This window comes from Caenorhabditis briggsae (genome assembly GCF_000004555.2).
Source record: "Caenorhabditis briggsae complete genome, chrX, whole genome shotgun sequence".
Taxonomy (NCBI): Eukaryota; Metazoa; Nematoda; class Chromadorea; order Rhabditida; family Rhabditidae; genus Caenorhabditis; species Caenorhabditis briggsae.
In genome coordinates this window covers 3,728,828-3,742,964 of record NC_013491.2, presented here as the reverse complement: position 1 = coordinate 3,742,964, position 14,137 = coordinate 3,728,828, and the positions used below count along the sequence as shown (strand labels likewise).

At 36.9% G+C, this 14,137-nt stretch overlaps 3 protein-coding genes across 3 annotated transcripts; all 3 read right to left on the bottom strand.

The window, feature by feature from the left end:
- Nucleotides 1-3,071: 3,071 nt before the first annotated feature.
- Nucleotides 3,072-4,591, bottom strand: CBG01994 (the record flags this gene model as incomplete). Its single annotated transcript, XM_002643739.2, has 3 exons — nt 3,072-3,416; nt 4,369-4,485; nt 4,589-4,591. The coding sequence occupies 3 exons, from the start codon at nt 4,589-4,591 to the stop codon at nt 3,072-3,074; spliced, it is 465 nt and encodes a 154-aa protein (XP_002643785.2).
- Nucleotides 4,592-6,610: 2,019 nt separating this feature from the next.
- CBG01993 lies at nt 6,611-7,511 on the bottom strand (the record flags this gene model as incomplete). The annotated part of the gene is made up of 2 exons (XM_045239014.1): nt 6,611-6,772; nt 6,828-7,511. The coding sequence occupies 2 exons, from the start codon at nt 7,509-7,511 to the stop codon at nt 6,611-6,613; spliced, it is 846 nt and encodes a 281-aa protein (XP_045091996.1).
- A 2,739-nt stretch (nt 7,512-10,250) lies between these two features.
- On the bottom strand, nt 10,251-14,137 carry CBG01991 (the record flags this gene model as incomplete). Its single annotated transcript, XM_045239012.1, has 5 exons — nt 10,251-10,406; nt 10,477-11,001; nt 11,873-11,968; nt 13,916-14,023; nt 14,135-14,137. The coding sequence occupies 5 exons, from the start codon at nt 14,135-14,137 to the stop codon at nt 10,251-10,253; spliced, it is 888 nt and encodes a 295-aa protein (XP_045091995.1).

The window sequence follows — 14,137 nt, the reverse complement described above, 5'->3', positions numbered from 1 at the left end:
AAATGACGAACCACCAATCCAAGTCGATGAAGTTAGCTTGAGTTGATGGTGAGTTGAAAAAAAAAGTAAGATTTCTATGAGAATTTTTCAGATTCTGGCCCCAGGAGTGCATCTAAGAGAAAGCCCCGCGCCTATCGCCCGGATCTAAACCCCCATATGGCGATAACTTGGTTCAAAAAAAGAATATTATGTTCTCTTGCACTTGGCGAAATTTGAATTCATGGGGACCCGCTAGTGTCATGGTTCTGAGCAAATGGAAGAAATGTGAGGGTTGAACGAAAATGGCTTGTTTCAAGGCAGGCCCACAAACACGAAGGTTCCATTCCAATTGCTCCAGATTCTGAAAGATGTTTGCCTTTTTTCCTCTTATTTCTGGCATTTTAGATATTTTTTTTTAGGTATTTTAGTTTTTTTTTTCTAGTCCCTCTCATCCCACAATCAAAATTTCATGTACATTAATTCTTGTTTTGGGCCAAATTGCTCCCCGATCACAAAACGCAAGTCTTATATTGTACCAGCCTTGAAATGGCCTAAATTTCCGTTTTCATGTTAAAACACCCCAAAGCACCGTAAGTAATGATTTCATAATCACTTCTAAGGTAAAAATGAGAAGAAAAATACATTGAATGTGAGTGATTTCTTGGAAAAAAAAAAGATTTTGGATTCCCGAGTATTATAGTTTGCCAGTCCCAGTAAGAGTTCCGGCTTTGATGCCAAATTCATGTGTGTGATCATATAATTGTTTTTTTAATTTTATTTTGTTCTCGAGTTCATTTGTTCGCCGGTCCCGTTAAATTCATGAGTTTAAACTGTTTTTTCATAATCTTTCAACATTTACTATTTTTAAACAAAATGTATGAAAGTATCTAAAAGTTCGAAAGCACACTTTTTTTCACAGTGTATGCACAAGTAATGGAAACATATTTTTTTAACTCAATATAAACGTTTGTTAGACTCTACAATGACAGTAATTACAACATTGAGTCCATCCTGTTCGTTCGCGTGCTCCTCGATTGCATCTGCGAGAACATTGTGAAGCTTGCTGGACGTCTCCTTTGGCCTCTCCTCCTCCTCATTTGGCCCCTTCTCCTCCTTGGGCTTCTCCACCTCTATTCTAGGCCAGAAGAGGCTGTTCGGCCATTGCCTCGTTGACCAATTCATCATCCGTTATGACCCTTTTTTCTTGATGACGAAGGCCAAATCGTCTTGACTCAACTTGGCTTTCTGGACTCTTCTTGCAAGTTGAGATGCCAAAAGGACGTCCATTTTCAGATCCTTTTCTTCGGTGACCTGAAGTATCAGCTCCACCTTGCGGAACACTTCTTTTGATGGTCCTGAACTGGAGGTCCTCAATTGGAACGACTCTGATCCTTTGTCTGGAAGTTGTAGACTTCTGGCCAACTCTTTGGAAACGTAGATGAGTTCCGCTCCACTATCGATCATGATAGTTAAATTCTGCCAGTCCCTCGTTCCCTCGTTGTAGGATTTTGCTTTTAGCGTTGGCACGAAGGATTCCTTTGTAAGTGGGGGAGACTGTGCTGACTCATACCGCCGTGTCTCTCCTCTCGCGACCGTCGCTTGCAGATGTTGGGTCGACTCCTGTTTGTCTTTGGTGACATTGTCGCCGCCACCTTCCTTTGTGTCTGTTTTTCTGCGCAGTGAGCGATGATGGTTGCTTTGTGATCACCTTCTCCAGGTCCATGATTAAAGATGCGATGGTCCAATATTCCTCTTCTTCGGAGTCCAGCTTCTTATCGTATAAACGTAGTAGTTCTGCAAAGACGTGCCTTCAGACGTTGATAGTAAATGCTGCAAATATGTTTGCTGCTCCTCGAGCACATGAAATGAAAAAAGACAAAATTTGACTTTTTCTAAAGAGTAGATTTACAATTTCTCAAATTTTGCGCAAAAATATTTCTACAGAGTGGCATCGAAAATATGCATCGCATTTTCTTAGAAAGTAATTGTTGCTCCGCAAGCACAAAAAATGAAAAAAAACACCAAATTTGTTTTTTTTTGGTGTAGAGCTAGAATTTGTGAAGAAACATATTTTCACAAAGTTTCACTGAAAATACACACAATAGTTTGTCACCTCGGAAAAATTTTATCGGAAAAATGCTTTTTTCTAGAAATTGTCCAAGAAATTTCGACAAAAATCTCTCGAACAATTTTTTTTTCCAAAAAAAATGTACTTCAATAATAGAAGTTCAAAAATAAGCCCCGCCCCTTGACCGTATAAAGTTGAGTGAAATTTTTTATTGCTTTGGTATTATTTAGCAGTTGACGAATTCCTCGATCTTCGGAAGCTCTACTCGGAAATCGTACTCTTTTATTTTGAGTTCGCAAAGACTCTCTGACTTTTCAATGGCTATATCTGGGCAGGTTCTCCACACAAAGGAGATGATTTCATCTTCAATATCCACCCAGGAATTCAGACATGCTTGGAAATAAACAGTATCTGCTTTCAGATTTTTGAGCCTTCTTCAATATCAAGTATCACGAACTTCAAGTCTTCTAGATTCCTAGATTTTTAGATTCCTTGATTCCTATATGTCTCGATTTCTAGATTTCCAGATTTCTAGATTCCTAGATTCCTCGATTACTAACTGTAAATTCCTAGGTTCCTAGATTTATTTTTTTTCAGCTGTATCCTCCCCTTTTTCGAATACCAAAAAACTTCTCGTCTTCTATCACGAAATCAGAAAGCCAGAAGACCAATTTCAGAGGCACGAGCCAGGATGGATGCTGAAAATGATGGCTAGATGTCCTCCAAGATGGAAGTTCAGAACTTTTTTGGTTTTAAAAAGATGAAATTATTATTTTTTGATATTTATTTTATTTTGTAAAAAGTTATTTTGGTCATAAACGAGGTTTAAAAACAAAGAATTTAGGTGAAAAAATTTCCTGGTTGATTGTTGCTCCTTCAGAATCGAATTGAGCTTCTCTTCCATCGTAGTAACTAATCTTGAGCGTCCTTTCTGAGCATCTAAAAACTTTGGGGCATCTTTTTCCACGCATAACTTGCATTTGAACGAATTGGACCTATCGAAGTGAAAGGAGCAGCATAGGTGTCACAATTTTTGACATCCTGTGCATTTCAGAACTTTTTCGAACTTCTCTTGTTGATTCGTCTTCTTCATATAGAGCTTCTTCTGGATTCTTGGGTTCACAGCGAAGCACTGCATGCAGTATTCTCTTCCATTACTGCTTGGCTTGGTCAACCCCATGAATTCATCATTCGGTGAGATTCTCGCCTCGTTTTGGCACTTGGATTCTTCTGCGCAGAGCTTGTTTGGGACGTTGTACCGAGCACAAAGTTCGCGGGAGCAGCAGGTGACTTCTTCAACATCTTCAGCTCCATGAGCTGCTTCTTCATCGTCCAGTTCCATTTCTTCTTCCTCGATTTGAGCTGCCATCTGAAAATTTGGAAAATTAGAAATCCTGTCAATGTAAAAATTTCCAAGCTTCTTTGTAATCAAAGAAGCTTGGAAACTAATTTTCAGTGAAAATGAGATTTTTTGAACTCATTCTCAGAAGCTTCAATGAGCTCAGCATACTCCAAACTACAACATAACAAAAAGTGAAACTTTCTGCATATTTTGGTACAAAAACCAAAAGTTTCTAGCTCAATCTCAAAGCGAGTTACAGCCATATCTGTTATGGAAACGCGGCCAGCTAGAGGTGATCAGCGGCGGGCGCGACAGAAGGTGACTGTCGCGTCCTCCGCTATATCACCTCTAGCGCATTGCGTCCCACAAACAAATTTAGGCATAACTCGTTTCAAAATAGTGATAGAGATTTGGTTTTGAACTAAAGTGATCAGATAATATGGAAAATAGAATAGACATCTAAACAATTTTTCCGAAGAAGCCCACCCTATACTTTGAGCTCAATTATCTCGGACTCCATGAGAGATATCAAAAATGTATCAACTAATAAAACATTGGTGATATTATGACAAATATTTTATCAGTTATTCACTTTTTGCTATCAGTTACAGAAAATGAGATATGTGGACTCACAATTGACTACTTGGTTACTGACAGGAAAGGTTACTTTGAGCCCAAGTTACCTAGTTAGCAACTTTGAGATCAATTATTTCGCTTTCTATAAGTTGAATCAAAAAGTTGTCAACAAATAAAATATTGATAATAACATGATAAACACTTTATCAGTCGGCAAATTTTTGCAAATCTTTTATAAAAAACTAAATAATTGAGCTCAAAGTTTAATAATTTTGGCTGGTGAGCTTCTAATGGAGTAAATACGGTATGCTATCCTAAATTGAGCTTTAGCTTGGTTCATTTGAAAACTATCGTATTGGAATGAAATGTTTTGAATCTAGAAGCAAATTTTTATTATGCTTACCTGAAGGTTCTTTTTCCTCATCTCTAGGGTAGCCGATTTGTTTTTGTGCGTCAGCTCCTTGAGCTTCTCCTCTTGCTCCATCTCCACCTCTTCCACATTGGCCTGAGCAGCTTCCAACTGAAAATTTGGCAAAATTAAAAATCCTGCCAATGGTTATTATGAAAATCAGTGTATTCAAAGGAACTTGGGAATACATTTTTAGCTCAAAAATAATACTTACCATTTATTTGGGTTGGCGCGTAGAATGAAAATTATCAGAAAAATCAAAAAGAATCCTTCAAAATCCATTCACAAGGATTTTTGAAAGACTCTGAGTAAATAGAGAATAAGTGGAATTTTCAGAAAAATAAGGGGAACATTTCCGACTCCATTCATTTAAAAGAGTCAACGGAAATACCCTCAGAATATTGTGGCTACTATTTAGTTAAGTTGCCTAGCAAAGACAATGATTGATTTTCACCAACGCGCCTGCTCTGACCAGCAAACGACCAGAGTACTAAAGGTAAATGAGAGACGCAGAGATTCAAGGTAGGCGTGGTTAGTACAGACGACCAGGTGGGTGCGCGGGAATAGAGAACGTGTGAGAAGGAGTGTTCTAGTGTCTCATCGACCTTGACAAAAAACTTATTACATGGGATTAGAGAGTGCGAAGAGAGGCAGATTGTATGCAATGAGACTAGATAGGATTAGAGGAACAGATTGGAACGATTGACCTTCCCAGGAGTACATTTGGAGATGTCGAAAGAGCCCCTTCTGTCCTTGACAGGAAACAAATTATTCGAAGATATTAAAGTGTACAAGGATAACTCCATAAACGTCAATGTAGTTGAAGAGAGTAGCGGGGTCGAAAGAAACAGATTGGAAGAATTGACACTCCGAGAAGTAAAATCTTGATATTTTGAAAGCCTTCTGATAAACACTATAAAACGGTCATGGTAGCATTCAATTTTTGAAGTTTTTGTTTCAGAAAGTTTTGGCACAAACTTCCGATAAAAATTTCCAGTCAAGTCTTTATTGAATAAATAGGGGATACAAAAATTTCAGAACGAATGAGAGAAGACTTGCTATTCAATGAAGCGGCTATCGGCCTCCGGGGAGAAAATGAATAAATATTCAGATTTGGTAAGAATCAAAGGGCTAATAACTCAACTTATATAAACATTCTGAAAAACACAACCCTCATAACAATTTATCCACAAAAATCTAACCAAAAAAAAATCAAATTTGGGGTTTACACTTTGTTTTCGCGGACCAACAAACACTTTCTGAGCAAATGCGATGCTTGCTTTAAATGAAACATTGTGGAAAAATCTACACTCACAAATTTGAAAAATTAAAATTCTACACCAAAAAAGTCAAATTTTTATTTTTTCCCATTGTTTTGTGTTCGCGGAGCAACACCCATATTTTGAGAACTTCCGATCAATTTTACCGGTACATTTTCGCGGAGATATCTTTACAAAAAATGTTTGAAAAATTTGAATAACAAAAAAAATCAAAATGATTATATTTTTTCCATGTTTTATGCTCGCGGAGGAACATTTATTTGTATAGCAAATGCGATAGATTTTTTCGATGACACTAGGAAATCTTAACTCACAAAATTCATAAAATTCTGATTCTAAAAAAACCAACTTTGGATTTTTTTTCCCCACTTTTTGTGCTGAAATTATTATTTTTTTTCATATTTATTTTATTTTGTAAAAAGTTATTTTGGTTTATAAATGGGGTTGAAAAAACAAAGAATTTGTGTAAAAATGGGAGGAAGAACAATAAATAAACATATTGGAAATGTGAGTAATTTCGATAAAGAACAGATGAAAGTGGATAGACTTTCAGAGAGAAAAAAACAATCATGAGTTTTTCGGAAATAAATCAACAAAAGGGATTTTTGGGAAACCTACAAGAATCTAGAAAGTAGAAAAAATAAATGAAAGAAAGGAATTGACATGAGAGAACGGGAAATTTGAAAACTACAAAATTGGGACTCGGATCTAGACCAGTCCAGAAAATCATAAAAAACGGAAAAAAATAGATGTACAAGAGGGATTAATACAACTTGAATATGGAAAGCTGCAAAATTGAAAATACCGGAGAAATTTTGGAAGAATCAGTGGGAAAAAATACTGGAAACCGGTAGGAACGGAAAATGCCAAGACTGCAGGATATGAATTTGAAAACCACAGACGTGGGCGATTTTCGGGAGGTTCTGAAGACAGAAGACAGCTTGGATACTGCACTTTCAGAAGGATTCGGCAAATTTCAGACTGATTGGAAGGAGACAGGACGAAAAAAACGAAGACGAGCAGATGTTGAAGAAGATGATGGATTGAAGCAGCAAACGATGGACGATGAGAAGACACTTCTGGATGTTGAGGACAACGCCAAAGATTTCTGGAGCAATCTGAAAAAAATTAGTTTCGAAAAGTACATTTGACATAAAACTCACTTTACCGAACCTTCTCCAACTTCTTCATCATAGCCACACTTGATAATCTGGCCCTCGCTGGTTCTCCAATTTCCCAATTGTGCTTCCGGCAGTGCTCCAAAAAAGTCAGGCTATCCAGGATCCAGGCGTGGCTGGTGGTCGGTGTGTCATCTTCTTCCAACGCACATCCGCCTGCCAAATCGATAAAGAAGTTGTCCTTCTGGTGCTCTCCAAAATGATGGACCATGTCTTCGTTGAATAGTTTCTTATCAGTATCCGATCGGTCCACCACTTCCTTCATTTTCTTGGACCACAATGAGTCTGCGAACAGTGGCAGGTCCTCGATTCTCTTGATCTTCTTCTCTCCAAAATCTTGATACTTTTTGATCCTCTGTTTTTCAACTCCTTCGTCCAGAACTCCTCGATACCACTTGATCAGCCTTTCTATGTCCAAGTATACCTGATGATTTGGGTGGATGGTGAAGATGAAGAGATCCGATTCCAGCGAATGGCCGACGAAAAGAGTTTCCAAATTGTAATTGGAACGTTTGAAGACGGCATGCTTCGAAGGTGATTGCTGCTGATAGATCCTTCCAATTCTAGCGGATCTGTGTTTACGACCACGCCACCTTGAAGACGTGCTTGGATGTGCTGAGCAGCATGTGTGAACAAAGCTTTGTTTCGCGTGAACTTCTTTCGATGGTGATAAACACATTTTTGGGGAGCCATCGCTCGGTATCGATCACATTTAGGTGGATCGAACTCCGAGCATCCATTGGAAAGAAGTCCTTCGAGCAACGGGAGTACTTTCGGAGTGGATCTAAAACGAATCGATATGCAAAAAATATATAAAAGTAAAATTAAGTACCACCAGCAGCTTCAAAGTCCCTTATGACACATCCCTTATCTGTGGAATCCCGGCGCTGTGTGAACCCGAAAATAGGAAACCATTGTGGAGACAGTTTATGTGTATCCTGAAATAAAGAGTAAATTGCAGACAAATATCATGTCAACGAATGATAATCGAAAGCATCAAATTGATTTGATGTCGCGCTATTTTTTTAAATTTTGAAATTATCATCATTTTTAAGGAGAAAATAGTACTGAAACTTATTTCGAACGATTCGCCGTTATTTTTACCCCTAGAGTAACACAAATTGCAAAAAAAACACAGCAAAGAAAAAAAGGCAAAAAGAAAAAAAAAAAAAAACGAAGGAAAAACGTTGGAAAAAAGAAAAAGCAAAAATTGACCGCCACTGCAACAACCAGTAGATCAAATTTTGCAGATCAAAATTTTTTCTCTAAAATCGCGTCGTTTTCAAATATTTTGTTCTGCTCTGTTTGAAATTTAAAACTGATTCCAAATATGTCGTGAACAAAAATGTTTTTCGCACATTGTTAATGCTCCGCGAGCACAAAAAAAATAATATTTTTAAATTTTACATAGAATTCGAATATTTTAAATTTTATGAATGAAGATGTCTCCACAAATTTTTATTAAAAATATGTATCGTATTTGCTGAAAAAATGATTTTTGCTCCGCGAGCACGAAATAAATTTCAAAAAAATAATTCTGATTTTTTTTGGAATTTTGTGATTGGAATTTCTCAGACTTTGTGAAAAGAGATAGTTCTGCAAAAATGTACCCAAAGAAGTTGATAGTAAATGCTCCAAAAATGGTTGCTGCTCTTCGAGCACATGAAATGAAAAAAAAAAACAATTTTGACTTTTTCAAAGTGTGGATTTAAAATTTCTTAAATTCTGCGAGAGAAAATATTCCTACAAAGTAGCAGCAACAATATGTATGTTCTACAATACCAACTACAGCTAAAGAGCTAACTGAATCTCTTAGAACTATCGAGGCAACATTTCCCTGTTCCCTGTTCATTAGAACAATATCCAAGTTTGTACTCCCTTGAATGCTTTTTCAAATTCAAATTTCTTTCTTTTTTTTTGTTTCTTTCAAATTTTTTTTTCATTATGAATCATTTTTTCTTTGTTTCCCATTCGAGACAACATTCCTTTGCTCCCTCTCCAGACACCGTTTGCATTTTGACACTTTTTTGCTTTTATCTTTTTTATATGTGCAATATTTTTGTCAAATTCCCGCCCCATGGTGGAAGACTGCCCTCTAAAGTTGAAATAAACATTTCTTATATCCAACAATAAAGCAGAACGAACATAATTCGAACAATACGTATATTTTTTAAGAGATAAGTAAAGAAAATTTGGATAACATAAGAGGGTGAACAGAAAATTGTGAATTTCTGAGACATTGCAGGTTTTCGATGAAGAGGAAGAGGATCAAGAACACAACACTGATACACTGGCTTCGGGGTCTGAAATTTTTTCATTTTTATACAGCTTCTGACAAAAAAACTCACAAACTGCTATCAATAACATTTAGGCGGATCGAGTGATAGGTCTTTCTCCGTGATTCCAGTGAATGTGGCGTTTGAACTGACAATTTCGTATTGTGGAAGGACAAATGCATCGAGAACGTCAAAGCTCAGCCTCTCTCAAGTCCATTCGTTGTATGTACCAGGTCGAAATCCAAACCGTACACCTAAAATAACATTATTTAAAATTGCATTGGAAAATCAATTTTTACCTTTTTGGATCTGTAGTCTTTTGCGTTTTTAGCTGGTGCAGTTGGCATGAAACTCCATATTGCGCCTACGACCATATCACCTTGAAGCATCGGGACCCAGTTTCAGATACGACAGTTCTCCATGCAGTCTGGCTAAAGCCGTTTTGTGAAGAGGTTCCGGTGTCAGACAAAATAAAACTGAAAGAATTTTGAACTCGAAAACCATTAAAGTACCAGGAGCGACAATTGTTTTATTATTATAGGATGATATTACATGGGGAGTTTAGCTCGCGGTTCTAAGTGCACACATCATGTACCTGGCATAGAAAACCAATAGTTGAGAACGATATTCGATAATTGGAACTTTTTTCATATTGAAGAGGGCTCAAAAATCAGAAAGAAGATTTTAAAGTTTAAAGTTTTCAAAAGTTTAGAAATTTTGTGACCAGAAAAGTGTATTGAAACCTATTTTAATCGATTCGCCGTCATTTTTTACCCATAAAACAACACAAATTGCAAAAAACCCAGCAACAAATAAAAAAGGATAACAAAAAGAAAGAAAAAATGAAGAAAAAAATTTGGAAAAAAAAGAAAAAGAAAAAATAGACCGCCACCGCAACAACCAGTAGATCAAAATTTGCAGGTCAAAAAGTTTTCTCTAAAACGTTTTCAAATTTAGACCAATTTAAATTTAGACCAATTTAGACCAATTTCAGAGGCACGAGCCAGGATGGATGCTGAAAATGATGGCTAGATGTCCTCCAAGATGAAAGTTCAGAACTTTTTTGGTTTTAAAAAGATGAAATTATTATTTTTTGATATTTATTTTATTTTGTAAAAAGTTATTTTGTTCATGAATGAGGTTTAAAAAACAAAGAATTTATGTGAAAGAATTTCCTGGTTGATCTGCTTCCGACGGTCGGCCTCCAAGTACTTCACAGAATCCAGGTAGTCGATCGCGAACCAAGACTTCTGATTAGCTGGATTCTTGTATTCGTGGGTGTAGAGCATGAAGAATATCTGATCAGTTCCATTCTGCTTTTGGAAGACTGCGATGGTCCGAGTCTTATAGCCAATCTCTTCTACATACTTTTCCTTGTTGCTCCTCCAGAATCGCATTCAGCTTGTCCTCCATCATCGTGACAATTCGACATCGTCCCTTTCCAGCATCCAAGATCTTCGGAGCCTCATTTTTCACGCAGAACTTGCATTTGAACCCATTGGATCTTTTCATGTGAAAGGAGCAGCATATGTGCCACAATTTCATACATCTTGAGCATCTCAACACTTCTTCAAACTTGTCATTCTCATTCTTCTTCTTCATATAGCGCTCCTTCTGGATTTTTCGGTCTTCCACGGCGAAACACTCCATGCAGTAGTCACTTCCATTACTACTTGGTTCGATAAGCCCCATGAAATCTGCATTTGGTGGGATTCTGCTCTCGTTTTGGCATTTCTCTCCTCCTGAGCATTCTCTGTTTGGGACGTTGTACCGGCTCTGAAGAGGACAAGAACAGCAAGCGACATTTTCTTCTGGAGCTGCGACTTCTTCAATTCCATGAGCTTCTTCTTCATCGTCCAGTTCCATCTCTTCTTCCTCGACTTGAGCTGCCATCTGAAAATTTTGAAAATCAGTGTATTCAAAGAAACGTGGAAACTAATTTTCAGCAAAAATGAGATTTTTTGAGCTCATTCTCAGAAGCCTCAATAAGCTCAGCATACTCCAAACTACAACATAACGAAGAGTGAAACTTTTAGCATATTTTGGTACAAAAACCAAAAGTTTCTAGCACAATTTGGAAGCGAGTTACATCCTTTTCTGTTTTGGAGACGCGGCCAGCTGAAGGTGATAAGCGGCGGGCGCGACAGTTTCTTCCTGTTATCACCTCCGGCTCACCAAAGAAAATATTTAGGCATAACACGCTCCCAAATTGTGCTAGAATTTTGGTTTTTGCACCAAAATAATGAAAAAATATAAAAAATAGAATAGACATTTAAAAAGCGTTCCCAAAAAGCCTTTTTTATACTTTGAGCTCAATTATCTCAGTTCCTCTGAGAGATATCAAAAATGTGTCAACTGATATAATATTGGTGATATTATGATGAATGCTTTATTAATTAAAAATTTTTTGATATCCGCCACAGAAACTGAGATATATCGCTTCAAAGTTGACTAATTGGTTCCTGACGGGAAAAGTCTCTTGTTTCCTAGTTTGCAACTTTGTGCTCAATCATCTAGGGTCCTATGAGGAATATCGAAATTTTGTCAACTGATAAAATATTGGTGATGTTATGATAGCGATTTTGCTTATTAACAGATTTTTGAAATCTCAAACAGGAATCGAGATAGTTGAGCTCGCAGTTTGGATTAGAGCACATACGGTACGCTATCCTAAATTGAGCCACATTGCTTAATTTTTAAGCTATTGAAATGAGGAAATTTTATTGAATTCAAAAAACATTTCAATTTCAATAATGATGTTTACCTGAAGGTTCATTTCGAGGGTTGCCGCCGCTAGACCAAGGAGATCCTGGTTTCCTTCTTCCATTGGAACATTAGGTTGGAGATTCAGGTTCCTCATCTGGAGTGATATTATGATAAATGCTTCATTAGTTGAAAACTTTTTGATATCTGCTACAGAAACTGAGATATATCGCTTCGAAGTTGACTGCCGTAAAACCTGTATTAGAGGGGATCTCTAACTTTCAACTTCGAGCTAATTTTTTTCGTTTTATGTCAAAGATATGAAGGAGGTGTCAACTGATAAATTGTTCATTCCAATATCAGACGTTTTTTGTCATTTGACTCACTTTTGATATCTTTCACAAAAATCTAGATATTTGAGCTCAAAGTTGACAATTTGGGGACCTTTCCATTAAAGGTTTTACTGTATCTTCCGGTGAGAAAACGTTTCATTTTGGTTGATCGAAAATCGGCTAACGCCAGTGAGTGTTTTCACAAAATTAAAAAAATGCGCCGGAAAATAAAGTTCTGGGTACGCAAAAACTCGGCATGATGACGCGCCGATCGATCGATCGTCCCGGTCGGCTATCGTCTACAGAAAAAAGGCCAAAATCTGATAACTAAGCCAAAAATTGAGTTGTAACTGAGTTCAGTTCTTATCAATTTCTCGTATTTGGGTAATTTTTTTTTAAACTTGAAATAACATTTTTAGCTCAAAAATGATACCTACCATTTATTTGGGTTTGCGTGTAGAATAGAAATCATCAGAAAAATCAAAAAGAATCTTCCAAAATCCATTCACAAGGGTTTTTGAAAGACTCTGAGTAAATAGAAAATAAGAATAATTTTCAAAAAATAAGGGGAACATTTCCGACTCCACTCATTCAAAAGAGTCAACGGAAATGCCCCCGGAATATTGTGGCTACCATTCAGTCAGGTTTCCAAGCGAAGACAATGATTGATTTTCACCAACGCGCAAAGATTCAAGGTAGGCGTGGTTAGTACAGACGACCAGGTGGGTGCGCGGGAATAGAGAACGGGTGAAAAGGAGAATTCTAGTGTCTCATCGACTTTGACAAAAAACTTATTACATGGGGCTAGAAAGTGCGAAAAGGGGGAGATTGTATGCAATGAGAATAGATGGGATTAGAGGAACAGATTGGAACGATTGACCTTCCCAGGAGTACATTTGGAGATGTCGAAAGAGCCCCTTCTGTCCTTGACAGGAAACAAATTATTCGAAGATATTAAAGAGTGCAAGGATAACTCCATAAACGTCAATGTAGTTAAAGAGAGTAGCGGGGTCAAAAGGAACAGATTGGAAGAATTGACACTCCGAAAAGTGAATTCTTGATATTTTGAAAGCCTTCTGATAAACACTATGATAAGGCCATGTTAGCATTCAATTTTTGAAGTTTTTGTTTCAGCGACAGAAGAGGATCGACGCTCCTCCGCTATATTACCTCTGGCTGACCGCGTCCCCAGAACAAATTCAGTTATAACTCGCTTCAAAACTGTGCTAGATATTTGGTTTTGTATCAACATAATCAGAAAAAAGTGGAGAATAAAATAAACCTTCAATGAATGTCAAGAAGGCCTACTGATTCTACGGATTTTGATTGTCCTTAAGATTCTTTCAATTTGAGCTTGATTTTCTTGGTTCCTATAAGAGATACCAAAAATGTGTCAACTATTTAAATATTGATGATATTATGATGAAGATTTTGTCAGTTGACCACTTTTTGATATCTTCTACAGAAAAGTAGATGTAAGGATTCAAATTTGACTACTTGGTTTCTGACAGGAAAGGTTACTTTGAGCTCGATTATCTTGGTTCTTATGAGAGATATCAAAAATGTAGCAATTGATTAAATATTGGTGATGAGATGATAAATAATTTATCAATTTTTTTTTTTGCAGATTTTTGATATCTTTTGAAAGAGCAGAGAAAATTGAGCTCAAAGTTTAATGTTATCACAAATTGAGTCATTACTTTTTTGAACTATCATATTGGAGTTGAATTTTTTTGAATCCAAAAAAATTTAATTTTAATAATAATGCTTACCTGAAAGTTCAGAAGCATCCTCATCTGGAGCGTGGCCGGTCCTGGACCAGGGAGATCCTGGTTTTCTTCTTCCATTAGAACATCAGGTTGCAGATTCAGGTTCCTTATCTGGAGCTAAAAAAAAATACTCGCCCCATATCCAGATTGAACTTGAACCGACTCCTTATATTTGTTTCAATTTTCCAGAAAGTCGTCTTTGTTGGTAAATTGGTTCTTCACCAT